A 14,858-nucleotide genomic window follows, 5' to 3' on the forward strand; every position below is an offset into this window, starting at 1 on the left:
GATGTGGTCCGAGTGGATTCGCGGGTGGTGCAGGGATATTATGGCGGTTAGACTGTGTGGCTGGCCGCTACACGTCTACTTTGTAACGCGGCAGAGGAAGGGAAGGGGGTGGGCAGAGGGGAGAGAGGGGTATCAGGAGGGGAAATGCGAGGGAGGAGGAGAGAGAAAGGGAGAGAGGGATAGAGGAGGGATAAGAAGGGAGAGGAAAAGGGAGAGGAAGGGTCAATGAGGAAGAGAGAGAGAGGAGGAGAGGAGAGAGAGAGAGAGAGAGAGAGAGGAGAGAGAGAGAGAGAGAGAGAGAGGGAGAGAGAGAGAGAGAGAGAATGGACAAAAGATTGACAGGGAAAGAAAGTGAGAATGGGAGAGGGAGAATGAAAGGACGAGGTAGAAAGACAGGTAGGGGGAAGAATAGGGAGATATACATTGACAGAGAGCCGTCCGCACTAAGGTAGAGTACAGAACGGGAGGCAGCAGGAGCGGCAGGGCATATATCGGACATGGGCCGGCAGCCAGCGCGGCGGGCACACCAGCCGCCCCCGACGAGTGACGTCTGTCCGGCACAGCGACTGCACGGGACGGACGGAACGGCTGCCGCCCAAGCTGCCGCCGACCCAGTCGAATGAATAATGTGCTGTGTTGGTGCACGGAAATACGAGATAGATACTACTGGAATACGCACTAACGCAGTAGTGACCATACCATGGGCATCTCGGCGCGAGCCGTCTCGGAGAAATAGAAGTGAAAGAGTGCAAAAAGGACGATAAGGTTGCTGCAGCTTATGTGTTGTTATGAATTGTTCACCGAAAAAAAAAATAATAGACAACGAAACTTCACCTAAAAGACCGATTCCACCAGGATATCTTGTGCCGCACCCCATGTTCGTAAAACCATCCAGCGTTCGCAGCCCGCCTGTGATCAAAATCCGATCGGGGGCGTCTGCCGGGACATCTGCCCGCTATCAGACATTTCCCGGCCGGCCCGGGCGGGTTGGGTGGACCACACTGTACCCAGCCAGACCGCTCGATCGCTTCATAGACAGATAATGGGGCTCGAATGAAGCCCACCGGATCCAGACGTTCCGGCGCGGCGAATTAAAACTGAGCCCGCCAGAGAATTTATCGGAAATGAAAACAGAAATGCGAGAAAAGAAGCTAAGAATAGAGATATTCCATCACAAGATCGATGGCATTCACGGTGGGGATAAAACCAATGCGATGCTCCATTTATTAGCATGGTTAACCTTCATTCGGAGAATTCGGGCAAGCTTTCAGGCGAAAGAGCCTGCCAGAAGAAGAAAAATCGAAGCGCCTTGGCATTTTTAGATAAAGACGGTAAATGATTCATTAACAATCGAGTTGAAAAATGAACGAGCTAAAATAGAACGGGATTGAAGGCGATAATGAAGTGAAATGACAATCCTTACAAATAACTTTCCTAGGCACATCATACGCATTACGCATTCTAGAAATTGAGCGCTTCCGTTGTTTTAGCCAGGAAAGTCAAGAAAGACTCACGAAAAAGTGAAAGGCATCTAACCGATAGCACTATAACCCGTTTACAAGCGAATGCGTAGTATCGTTTGATTGATTTGATTGATTGATTGATTGATTGATCGTTTCGCGGCACAAAGGAGCGATAAAATAAAGGTGATTCAATTATCCTTTCAGCGCGGAACCATGGTACTGACCCTATACAGAACACCGATCGACAGAGGGCGTGAAAGGAGTCGAGACTGAGTTGCGTCAAAATAAGTATACGGAAGTCACTCTTACCACCGATCGCTGAGCATGTGCTAATGGGTGATGGTCCCGTCCCAATCGCTTGCTTGGTTCTCCAGACATTAAGTCGAATCTGCACACGTGTTGACCTCTTTTCGAAGAGCGTTTAACCAGTTTCGTTCTCTGAATGGCATGTGCCCGTACGGCAGATAGCACACATGTGCTGTGTCCATGGGGTTGATAGTTGTCGGCAGTGACGGCAGGAAGTGCTTGTAGAGCCTCTGCGGGACCTTACCTGTGTCCGTGGGATCCGGGGTTGTCGGCAGTGACGGCAGGAAGTGCTGATAGAGCCTCTGCGGGACCTTACCTGTGTCTGTAGGATCGGGAGTGGTCGGCAGTGAAGGCAGGAAGTGCTGATGGAGCCTCTGCGGGACCTTACCTGTGTCTGCAGGATCGGGAGTTGTTGGCAGTGAAGGCAAAAAGTGCTGGTAGAGCCTCTGCGGGACCTTACCCGTGTCCGTGGGATCGGGAGTTGTTGGCAGTGACGGCAGGAAGTGCTGGTAGAGCCTTTGCGGGACCTTACCTGTGTCCGTGGGACCCGGGGTTGTCGGCAGTGATGGCAGGAAGTGCTGGTAGAGCCTCTGCTCGTGCTCCATCAGCTGGCGTCGCGACTCCACCTCCCAGAGTGCCCGCTCAAGGTCCACCACCAGCTGTAGAGAGACAGCACAACGTGTCAGCGCAGAGAACGGCATGACGGACCTCACACCTCTGACAGCCAGGCCAGCTAAGATCTCAAACACTGCAAAAACTTACACAGCGTGCTAACTGCCAGAGATTGCGTATTTTTGTTCTGCTGTGAACACGGGATATTTTCCATTATTCGAGCATTGAAATAACGCATCAGCAAGTCCTTTTTCAATGTTATATAAGCAAAAAACATCATTTTCACCGCCGCTCGTTAGTTTGAATTGGTTGGCGGAGCGGGACTAAGAACGACCATCGGACTTTGAAGTTGGTCCTGTTTCTGACAAACTGATAACTACAGCCGTCGACGTGCTGCAAAGTGCGCTAATATGATGTTGATTTACCGAGCTGCGCTGCCAAGTTTGTCGAGCGGCCGAGACGGAGTCAAGTGGCGAAGTTGGGGATGGCGGCACTCAGTCGGTTGGGGAATGGTTGGCAGCAGTGGACAGACCAGGCCGAGTACCGTGCGGGGACTGGTGCAGGGCCAAGCCAGTTATCATATCACTCAGTTACTGGGAGATCTTGATTTCGTCTAACCTGCTATTTTCGGTGTCAGTTTCCTTCTCAGTTTCAACGCCAAAATTTTCAGTTGTCTGTTGCAAGTCTTCTTTCTCTCATCTCTCATTTGTCTGTCTATCTGTCTCTCTGGTCTCTCTCTCTCTCTCTCTCTCTCTCTCTCTCTCTCTCTCTCTCTCTCTCTCTCTCTCTCTCTCTCTCTCTCTCTCTCTCTCTCTCTCTCTCTCTCTCTCTCTCTCTCTCTCTCTCTCTCTCTCTCTCTCTCTCTCTCTCTCTCTCTCTCTCTCTCTCTCTCTCTCTCTCTCTCTCTCTCTCTCTCTCTCTCTCTCTCTCTCTCTCTCTCTCTCTCTCTCTCTCTCTCTCTCTCTCTCTCTCTCTCTCTCTCTCTCTCTCTCTCTCTCTCTCTCTCTCTCTCTCTCTCTCTTTCTTTCTCCCTCTCTCCCCCTCCTCCTTCCCTCTCCCTCTCCCTCCCTCCCTCCCTCTCTCCCGTCCCCTCCTCCCTCCTCTTACCTCAGACCTCGCCACGTCGGCCTGTAGCCGGCGGCACAGCCGCTCAGAGGCCCATTTGAGACCGTGCAGTCGCCGCACAGTGTCTGCTGCCCGCCTCAGACGGTTGGATAGGTCTCGGTTGGAGCGGCGCAGTCGGTCACAATCGCCAGACACACTCTGTGACGGACAGACACGCCGGGGGTGTCAGGTTGGATTATTGACAGACGGGCGGGTATCAAGAGTGGCTCCTTCACAGACACAGACACGGGGGTGTCAGATTTGCTTTTGCTCGGAAGACACAAAGCGACGCTTATCTGTAATGTCTCTCCAAAGTCGAACCAATAAACTTAGCCTATCATCGCTTCGCCTTTCCACAGAGTTTTACATCATTGACGGACCCACAATCCCCCTCAATCGATCCATAAATTCTCATTATGGAGTCAAGGTTACCTCACCTGTGCATTAGCTCTCATCCTCTCCAGTTCTCGGTCCCGGAGCTGCAGCAGCTGGTTGGCCTCATCCAGGTCCAGTTTCCTCCTGGTCAGGTCCTGCTCGACCGCTTCCAGTCGCTCAGAGACCGCCTGAAACGGTCACAGACGAGAGGTCATCACGAGTGACCGACGGACGGAGATGGAGGTCGAACTCGGGGCCCGCCCCTGCAGGTTTACGCCAGGGAAAATGGAGCCATGGTCGATGGAGTTCAACTGACTGTATTGACTGGAAGAGTCCGCCTGAAACAGCTGCTGATTCTGGGCTTTGGCGTGGTATAGTTCGACCGGAATCTCACTAGGCCGGAGTCTCGCACCCATAAAAACAGACCGGCGCGTCAGATCATTTGTCCGGCAATCAAAAGAAATAAGCGTGGAATGACAGTGAGGGTACAAATGTCCACCAACTATCTTCATTGCCAAGGTTTCGACGGACAACCGATCAGCTGAGGTAAGCGACGCATCGACTTATGTCGGTTCCACACAATTGGATGTATGTGGTTTCATTTTTCCTAGCTCATCGCCACAATATCGTCTATTAAAAATGCAAGAACACAATGTAACTCTGATACAAAAAAAAAACTAAGAAACTAAGAAGTCAACTAATCAAGACTCAAGAGTCTCATTTCGAATAAGCCCACCCCAGTAGAATGCGGCAGTCCACTGATGACCCCCTGACCAGGAGCCACTTCTGTGCCAATATCAGGCAGTTCGGCGGTCCTCGTGCTCGGATGACCGGCTGGCGACGGCCCTCAGTAGCGGAACTATCGAGCGATCGAGACCCGCTAACGAACGGCGTCCGCTCCACCTCTTCCGTGTCGCTAGGTCAGGGAGTTTACGGAGGTATTTTACCGTATCGCGTTCATCGTGAAATGAGTTATCGACGCAATTCCGGTCCCGCAATACCGAACATAATTGCTTGATGAGAAATAGAACAGTGGAAATCGAGGCAAACCGTTAATCTCATCCACAGTGAATCTCAAATATTAGTTACACAAGCACACACATGAAGATGTAGGGAGGAAACTTTAAATCTGGCAGTTGGGCATTTCGTAAACGTCCACAGAATGATAGTTCACCATTTTCAAGCAGTACCTATTACCGTGCGATTTCTATTGTCCGAAACACTATTTATCTTTTCCATAACGTTGACCGTGTGAAAAGCAAGCTACAACTGTGGGTCAGCGCTGTTCAACGTGTTCATGTTTCCTGAATAGACTGGCATCAGTGAACGGATCGAACGCCTACCAGATGGAACGGCACGCATTTACTCATTGATGATACAGGGGCGATTCAAATAGAACCGAAATGTCGGATTAGTGATCTGGCTCGTCAACGCTCACCAGCCGCATCAGCAGCCGCATCTTAACATTATATGATGGTGATAATTAGGGTTGAAAGGAGCCGCAGAAATGTAGTCTGACGCTGACCTAATCGTGTTATTTCTGCGAGAAATGCTTGCTTTTAGTCATCAAAGCGGCATCACAGCCGTTGATCGCCAGTTGCTTACGGAGCGACTAGCTGATAAAAATATTTAGCTTTGATGAAAATGATTCATTTTCACGGCAATTTTCACACAGCCACTGACACCAAGCTTCCAAATTGTCGCTTCTAGTTAACGTGCTACTACAACGCAAAAACAAAAATATTAACCCAGCAGGCAGCAGCTGCGAATAAATCCAGCCGCGGCAGTAGCCACCAAGGTTGGATTGGGACGAGCATAGATCAGGGCCACCGATCACAGCTGGCACGTTTACATAGCAATAGCAGCATCGTCTGGTCCTGACCGGACTGTCGGATTAGGACCATCGGGAGAATCGAACTGTCGGACTGTCGGGCTGTCGGATATAACTGTCCAGCTGTCGACATACACCTGACCTATCGGATAGAAAGATTTTCTGGTCGGGGACTGCTGGGCTGCCTGGATAAAATCGTACTGTCGGATTACGGTTGTTGGGTTAGAGATTGTCGGGTGAGGTCCGGACTGTCGGGTTAGAGCCGTGCTGTCTGGTCCGACTGGAGGGTTAGACTGACGGGTTGGACCGCCCTTTCCGTGCAGTATCCTGCCGGACTGTCCGGGTTAGAGCTGTGCTGTCCGGTCTGACTGTCCGGTTAGAGTCGCCCTGTCCCGTCACACCGCCGGGTTGGACCGTCCGTTCCGTGCGGCAGCCTGCCGGAGCGGCGCCGTACTCCAGCCAATCTACTAATGCAGAGTAATACGTCAGCCGCCGGCCGGCCCCTCGGTCATACCCACAGAGCCCGGCCCGGGCAGCCCGCACTGCCGCGCCGGCCGTCAGCTCAACTCAGCACCCGACCGTGGCGTATGCATAGCCAATGACGCCAGAGCGCCCCCACATCGCCGTGAGGTGAAATTCAGCACACGCTGTCGAAATGAAACGTGAAGGAGACCCCAATGGTATGAAGACAATCAATGTTAATTGTAGATATCATTCAGCCGGATCGCTTTACCGACTATTACATTCACAAATGGCCATATGGTCTATTTAGGTTATTATACTCCCACTGGCGCTGCCGAGGTAAAGAGTATGCCCTAGTATAACACCATTTTAGCCGAGTTCATTTCAAGCAATGAATGGGCCAATAAGGGCAGTTGTATGTTCATGTTATGGCGATGTAAAACATCGCGCAAATAGCTTAGTAGCTGAGCATTTCAGACCAGTTTGCCTCAAGACGAGGGAAAATGATAAACTGCTGTTCCGCCCATAACGACATAGAAAAATGATGATGGTTTGGGTTGAGGAGTGTCGTAGTAGCAAAGGCATGTATCATATGGCATAAGCACACGCGCAGATCACGTTATGATCCGCCCAAATAGATGACAGCGATATAAATACGACCACGCCTGGAATTTAGTTGGGGTATTTATATAAGGAGTTATTAATCGCCACTCCTAGTATGGATGGATTGAAACTTGCGATAGTTCATGGATAGCCAAGCATGCTATACACGGAGTAGACTAAATAAAGCATGGCTGGGAATAAAGAAAAAATGTATCCTACGAAACATGTAGATTCGATTCTTCGGGTCGAGAGGCAAGGCCAATCAAGAAAAAGATCGGTCTCAACTCACCCATGTTCTCAACCCACCGAGCATCCACCAACACCAATACTGACCACCGCACCCATCGACACGCTCTTCGCCATACTCTGAACATAACTCCTCCCAGGAAATACCCACTACCCAGGTATGCGTCCCTGAGCGTTCCCTACCGTCCAGTGCCCAGCCCGGTGCGTCGCTCTTGACCCTCACCTCCCCACGTCCGACAAGCATGTCAGTTAATCGACTCAGCGCCCGGACACGGCTGTCCCGCCGGGTCGGGTCATGAATAACTCTCGAACACGTATCCCTGAGGTCGATACGCCACGCAGGTGGACATCTTTACAGCGGTGTACCACACCCTACGTCAGTCCAGCCGTACCGCGCACCCGGCGTCGGGCTTCGGGTCTTAGGTGGGTTAGACGTTAGAGGTAATCTCAGTAAGAGAAAGACGCATTACGTGCAGTGGGGAGACAGAAAATCAGCGTCAGGTGAAGTAAGAGACCAAGCAAAGGAAACCTAAAACTTTCAATATTACAGCCATAACGTCGATATTTCTTTTTATAAAATCCAATCCCGTAACGGGTGGCCCAATCACAGCTCGCGTCCAAAGGGCCGAGAAATGATGAGTCTCGCGGGGCGGCAGCGGCTCTCCGTTCACAAAAACGGCCACCGGCAAAGCCCTCGGTAAACAAGCTGATAAATCAATCCCAGGTGTGCCCAAATGACACCAGGTCGATACCCGCGGGGCGACGGTCACTTCGAAAAGAAAACGCACGCCGGTCGAGTATAAATAGGTTCCATTTTCTCGACCGGGTCGGTCGATTTGAGAAACACCGTCGGAAGCTGGGCCCAGCACTATAGATCAGAGACCTGTGTAGCGTCTTCCAGAGATCATAAAGAGCTATGGGTTCACAGGATAGTGGGCGAATTGAATCAGCAGTCAAAAGTCAGACGATTTAAACACGCACGACAAACGACACGCATCAATGACAGTCCGCTCCCGCAAACCGCGGGGGAGCGAACGATGGTGGATACAGGACCGAGAGAATCACCACATCTGCCCCATCATTGCCTATCATACCAAACCCATCATTCATTTTGTCATTTCGTTTCCACAAGTTTATACTGGGTTAACGCAGGGATGGATAACAATGGTGTGGTTCGCACATTTTGTAACCATGGCGAACATCTAACAGAAATCACGAATGTCCTTATTATGCAGTTCCAGGGATATTGTGTTCCTTGATGCGTTCACGATTTCGAATTTCTGCTAAGAAATCAGCCTGGCGGCGCTAGGAAGTCAATCTAACTCCCTTCAACAGTGTTCAAGTTTTCCTGTTTGTTTAGTATACATTTACATCACAAGTAGATTGCTGAATAGTCAACGCTCTGAGCAGTGCATGTTTAAGAAAACTTATAGTTGGAAGACAATATAACTCAGATAGTTTGGAGCAGTTCATAAACAAAATGCAAATGCCACTGACCATGGTATCCAGTAACAGATTCCCAAACGTATGAAGATATCCAGATCAGAAACGTTCGAGCACAAATGCAAGGTTATTCTCGAAATTAGAGCACGATTGAAGCAAGAAATATTGGAAAGTGAAGAACCTCCAGACCCGCCCGCTCCGTCCCTGCGCCCTTACCTGCAGTGTGGCTGTCGGCTGTGACGCCGTCTCCTCCCCGCACGACTCGCCTTCCTTGCCCTCCTCCTTGGCAGAGACGCGCGCCCTCAGGGAGTCTCCACACTCGCGGAGGAGCGGGGTCAGGTCCGGTGCGGCTGGCGCCGGACCGCCCTCCACTACCGCTCGCTGCAATACACAAAGAAACGCAAACGCACATAGTGAGCGAGTATACGTCAAAGTTCAAACTGGTCACTGGTAAACAGAGCAACAATGTCACCAACTCTAGCTCGTTAGAGTCAGTCAGGATGTCAGCTAGATTATATTAGAATTAGAGAAACCAGATAAAGAACGCGTGGAATATGAAGACAACGGTCGAAAATATTTAATCCACTTCATTAATGAGCGTCCTAGTGAAAAATTGCAGCCGTGATGTTATAAAATCAGCTCCTTGGACCTCATCGGTTACAGCATATCAAGTAGTATAATTAACGAGCTCTTACAAGGCGTCGGTAATATCTGTTGCAACAGGAGGTGTCTCCAGTTAGTAGTAACGCTAATGGTAACGGTCAAATGATACCCATTGTAATGGACCGGTCACCAAAGTTGGGACTGGGGCGAACCACCCTCCGCCTTCAAACTAAGCTGAACTTCACCAATAAATTATCAAGTAGGAACGAACTACGAGTACGGATGAGAAGATCAAGGCGGGCCAGACTGGACACCTTGCAATATATATAAGCAAGACCGACGTTCATCAAAGGCTTACACGTTACACGCCGCCAGTTACTGTCAGCGAGCACTGTTGGGGAGTGCTGAGAGGTGTTCAGACTGTCCCTTTACTTCTGCCACCTACCGCTGCCGACATCAAGGTGACGCCAGCATCTCATCGGGTAACCAAGACTATTTTGTTTGTTTTGTTGGGTTAGGCCCTTTCGGTCGACAAGACCATTGCAGAGCCGGAAGGATAATAGGAATTAGGGGGAGACATTGGTCTGGGCAGGCACCCTAGTGAGTCGCCGGGGCTGAGCCCGTCCGAAGACAGGCCACCCAGCCCCAAGGCACTCACTGCACCCGGCTACGGGTTGCGCTCCCTCGGGAGCAGCGGTGCCGCTCCAAGGGAGCAGCCCGCATGAGATAAAGTTGCCTGTCCAGCCCGGAGGGGGGTTGCGGCGTGGAGGAGAAGGATTTCAGTTTCCTGGGGATAGAAGCACGGATAGGTGGACCAAGACTATTTGCTAAGGGCAGTGTTATTGTTCGCTCCTTTCCCTCATCCCATCTCCATCCACCCCGATGATTTTGATTGGTCAATAATTTCCGAATCATAGGGCTAACATCAGACGGAAGTCATAAACCCAAAATGAATGGTCCTTTTCCTTACCTGCAGTCTATCGATGGTCTCCTGTTGTCGCTGCACGCAGTCCACCAGAAGCACCTGTCGCCGGTCGGCCTCCGCCAGCGCCATCTCTGCGCGCTGGTGGCGCCCTCTCAGACGATCACCAACCGCCAGGAGGCGCTGGCCGCGGCCCTTCTCCAGTAGCAGAGCCCGCCGTAGGGTCCCGTTTTCTCGAACCAGACGCTCAAGGAGCTCCAGATCGGAGAGCAGTGTCTCCTCTGTAAAACCGTCTCCGTCTCCGTCTCCAGAGAGCGTCTCAGCAGGCACGTCACCGCCTTCCAACGCTTTTCCATCACCAGAGGGTCCAGTTCTGTGTCTGTCTTTATCACTACTCCGCAATGTAGCATCATCACGTCTATCACCATCAGCCCGGTCCCGGTCTTCAGATGATTTCATTGGTCGTGTAGCACCCTTCCCAGAGGTTTTCTCTCCAGTGTTGGCGCCGGAAGCAGCCCCGACGAACGGGTCGTCATCAGAGAGTGACGCATCTCCTAGCAGTCTGAGATCAAACGGCGGTACCTCGGGTGTCTGGGGCCGGGGGACTGGCTCGGGCACCAGCTGCGGGCCGCTGGTAGCTGGTTTCGGGTCGCTAATCTCAGCCGGTGCTGGCACGCTGACATCCGTGCTGGGCTGGTCGTCAGCGGAGAGCTGCATTAGTTGGACGTCCGTGAGCCCCGCTTCTCTCAGCCACGCTTCACTATCATCCGCCTGGGTTAGACAGGGTTCACTAGCAGGGGCGTCTCTCAAACGAGGACTGGCCGAAGGAGAGGTCCCCTGTCCACCAGATGCCGCCGCCTTCCTCTCTCCACTGGAGGAGGGACTTCCTGACAACGAGCCACTCCGCGCCGATCGGAGCGACCCCGCTGGACTCAGTCCTCCCTCTGCCACGCCGCTGAATCGTCCCTCCTCCGCAATCCGCGCGAACAGTCTCTGAAATCCGGTCACTACCCGACGGTGGACTCGCAGCTGTTCGTGCAGAGCAGAATTGATGCTAGTACAGGCAGCCAGCTTGCTCTTCAGCAGCCTCACCTCATAGGAGGCATCAATCAAGACGATAGCCGCTGACGTATCAGCACCCTGCTCCATCACCGACTTCAGACCCTTCTGTAGCTCGGCGAGCTCGGAGGAAACCCGCGTCTCGAGCTGTAGAAGCTCATCCTGCTGTCTTTCTGACGCTGCGAGAGCAGCACGGACGGCCTCGGCAGCCTCCAGAGCACAGTCTACTGAGGAGGGACCGGCTGATCGTCCAGTGCCCGGGACGGGACTGTGGGCGTCCTCGGTCCGGTCGGTTAGAGGCACGCCCAGGCTGACGGACGGAGAGGCGGTGAGGACGGAGCGGGCGGTATGTACGGGACTCTCATCAGGGGAGCGCTGTTGGTTAGGTGAGCCGTCGCCAGCCGCCGGTAGTCCCGCCGGCTGTTCTTGTTCGTTTTGACGGTCAGAGAGAGAAGGGTGGACACCACGCCGGTGCAGCCGCCGCTCCAGTAGTTGTTTGTCTCTCTGCGCCGCCGCCATTCGCGCGTACAACCGACGCAGTAGCCGAGTGACTGCACTGGAGTCGGGGAGTTCCACTACTGGCGTACCACCGTCAGCTCTCTCCTCTTCAACACACTCTGCCTTTGAAACCTTCCCCGCCGTCGCCGGCGCCTCCACAATATCCCCACTGGCAGTATCCGTTCGCGAACTTCCCACAAGCACCAGACTCTCCAGCCTAGAGAGCTGGCGATCGCTGAGCTCTGCCGAGCCTGAGCCAGCGGTAAGACCCGAGTCGGCCGCGCTAGGCGGAGTATGGGGCGAGGTGAGACTCGCCCTCCCGGCAGACGCCTCAGACGCCGGCGCACCGTACTGCAATACCCTCCGAGCGGAGTCCACCGCACGCAGCTCGCCACCAGACACAGTCACAGCCAAAGCCTCCCTCCTCGGAGAGCGAAAACCATCAAACTCCCTCATCAATACGCTCAGGTTTTCCACTTCGGTCTTTTCCCCAGCCGTCGCGCTTATCTTTGGAGATCGCATACATTCTCTCTTGGGAGTTAAGCTTCCCCTCCTAGGCGTTAGACTTCCTTCCCCGTACGGCGACATCACGCCCCTCGACTCTTTTCTCGGAGATGTTACACTCTGCACCAGAAGACACGCGCGCAGTTTTTCGGCCTCCGCCTGCGCCGCGAGCAGCTGGCCGGCCGTCTCTGCTATGTACTTCTGGTGCGTCTGCTGCAGCATTGTCCTCTCCTGCTCGAGGTCCGACACTCGTCTCTCAGTCTCTTCCAGCCTCCGTGTCAGCGTCTCCACCCGCGCCCTCAGCTTGATGGCAGTGTTGCTGGCGTCCTTCGCCACGGCTCGGTCGTCGCGCAGTGCTGCTTGACTGGCGGCAAGCTCAGCCAGCTCTGCGCGGGCGGCAGTCAGTTCGGATTCGGTCTGTTGCCGCGCTGCCTCGGCGGCAGAGAGCTTGGAGCGCAGCACGGATAGAGCAGTCTCCCCGTCAGCTCTGACACGAGATAGTTCCTCGGAGTCTCGCTGCCGGCTCAGTTCGACCTCTGCGAGTTTCTTTCGGAGTTGCGACACCGTTGAATCACTCTCAGCGATACGGCCTCTCAGCTCCGCATCGCCGGCGGTCCAGCGCTCTCGTTCAGACGCCAACTCCGCTCGCAGTCCGTCCCTCTCCTCTCCCGCTCTCTCTAGCTCTGCCTGCAGCCCATCCCTCTCCTGTACCACTCTCTCCAGCTCCGCCTCCAGCCGTTCCTGCTCGGCTTTACTAGCCTCCAGAGCCTGCTGTAGTCGCGCGACAGCTGCCGTGTGTCGTTCCAACTCAGAGCTCCACTGTTCTACCACACCGCTCACTTCGCTAGTATGTTGTCCGGCTGTCGCCAGCTGCTGAGTCAGCGAGTCACGCTGCTGAGTAAGCGAGTCGCGCTGCTGAGTCAGCGAGTCGCGCTGCTGAGTCACCGCCAGCAGCTGCTCAGTCAGGGAGGTTTCCTGCTGCAGATGAGCGCTCAGCTGCTGCTGGAGGTCACTGTTCTGCTGGTTCGCTTCGTCTCTCTCCTGGGAGATCTTATCCAACGCCTGCTTGGCAGAGTTTAGCTGTTGTTCCGTTTCCTGGAGGTCCTGCGCCAACTTATCGGCCCGTTTGGAGGTGTTTTGTAGCTCTTGCATCAAACTATCACGCCCGTCGCTCACCACTTGTAAGTCTTTTTCAAATTTCTGTCTCTCTTCTGTCCAAGTCTGAAGCTGTCTTTCAAACTCAGCACGCTGCTCGGTAGCTTCAGACAGCAGCTGGTTTAGGCTTTCGACCTGCTGGCGAGCTTCATCCCGCTCCCGCGAAAGGTTGCCGTTGTGTTCTGTCACATTCGCTAAATCCGTCTGCAAGACATCTCGCAGCTCAGTGATTCTAGTAATCTCCAACCGCATGTTGTCTCTGTTATCAGTAACTGTGACTAGTTCCTTCTTTAAAACGTCAATCTGTTCATTCGCCTTCTGAGTTTCACGTTCCGCCAGCTCTCGCTCGGCGACAGCCTGCTGAAGCTTCTGTTGTAGCTCTGCCACCTCTGCCGTCACCCTCTGCAGCACGTCCTGAATGTCCGGCTGCCGGCTCGCCACGGCCAGCTGTTCCACCAGCTGCGCCTGCTGCTGGCCCAGCGCCGCCAGCTGCACGCTCAGCTGGTCCCGCTGATCGGTGACTGAGCTCAGCTGCTGGTGAGCGGCGTCACGGGCAGAGACGGCCTCCTCCAGCTGACGGATGGTCGCGCTGTGCTGCTCAGTCAGGGCGTGCAGTTGTTCCTCGGCATCAGACCGCTGCTTGTTGGCTGAGGCGAGATGGTTGCTGAGCTCCTCTTGCTTCTGACTGGACGAGGCCAGCTGATTCCTTAGTTCTTCTAGCTGTTGGTTGACTGAAGGTACTTGTTTACTGAGTTCCTCTCGCTGTTGACTAGTTACAGCCAGTTGCTGGTCGAGTTCCTCGCGCTGTTTATTGGCAGAGGTCACCTGTTGGCTGAGTTCGTCTCGCTGTTGACTGACTGAAGCTAACTGTTGGCTGAGCTTCTCTCGTTGTCTATTGACTGAAGCTAACTGTTGGCTGAGCTCCTCTCGTTGTCTATTGACTGAAGTGAGCTGTTGGCTGAGCTCCTCCCGCTGCTGGTTGGTGGCCGCCAGTGCACGACAGAGCTGATCTCGCTGCTGGTTAGCCTCCGCCAGCTGCGCGCCCGTGTCCGCCTGCAGCTGGTTCACCAGCTGCAGCTGCTGTCTCAGCGTCTCCCGCTCCTCGGCCGCTGCCTGCAGCTGCTGGCTCAGAGAGCTCCTCTCGTCAATAGAGGCTCTCAGCTGGTCGGAGAGCTCATCCCTTTCATCAGTGACTGTCTTCAGTCTCTCCGAGAGCGCCGTCTTCTCCTCGGCCGTCCTCTGATCGATCTGACCTCGCTCCTCGCCAACACTGTCCAGCCGCTGCTGTAGGACAAGCTTCTCCTCAGTCACCGCCTTCAGCTGATCCGTCAGCGCGTCCCTCGCCGCGGCGGCCACGCTCGCCTGCTGGGCCAGCGCTGCGCTCTCGGCCTCCAGGCGGACCAGCCGCTGTTCCGCCGCCTGACGCTGCTCGGTAGCCGTCGCTAGCTGAACCCGCAGACTCTTCACGAGGAGACGGTTCTGCTCCCGACAGCGCCGCAGCTCAGTCAGCTCGGCGGCGGCTCCGGCGGGCGGTGGGGTGGGAGGTTTGGAGCTCAGCTGTCCTAGCCGCGCCTCGTGCTCGGCGCGGAGGTCAGACAGCTCTGTCTGATGGCGCTCCCTCAGCGCAGCCAGTTCCGCAGCGTGAGAGGACCTGGAGATCAGGGAGTCGGTT

At 54.1% G+C, this 14,858-nt stretch overlaps 1 protein-coding gene across 1 annotated transcript in view; it reads right to left on the reverse strand.

The window, feature by feature from the left end:
* Positions 1–2,301: 2,301 nt before the first annotated feature.
* LOC122384225 (plectin-like) overlaps positions 2,302–14,858 on the reverse strand; it is a gene marked incomplete at its 3' end in the record, with an annotated part of 30,178 nt that continues 17,621 nt past the window's right edge. The window contains exons 7-11 of the mRNA XM_043371369.1: positions 10,019–14,837; positions 8,662–8,826; positions 3,923–4,048; positions 3,489–3,644; positions 2,302–2,428 (exon numbers count right to left, since the gene is read on the reverse strand). Of these exons, the coding sequence (XP_043227304.1) occupies positions 2,302–2,428; positions 3,489–3,644; positions 3,923–4,048; positions 8,662–8,826; positions 10,019–14,837 (5,393 nt within the window). The remainder of the gene's footprint in view (positions 2,429–3,488; positions 3,645–3,922; positions 4,049–8,661; positions 8,827–10,018; positions 14,838–14,858) is intronic.

The sequence above is a fragment of the Amphibalanus amphitrite genome, unplaced genomic scaffold (genome assembly GCF_019059575.1).
Source record: "Amphibalanus amphitrite isolate SeventyFive unplaced genomic scaffold, NRLGWU_Aamphi_draft 000184F_arrow, whole genome shotgun sequence".
Classification (NCBI taxonomy): Eukaryota; Metazoa; Arthropoda; class Thecostraca; order Balanomorpha; family Balanidae; genus Amphibalanus; species Amphibalanus amphitrite.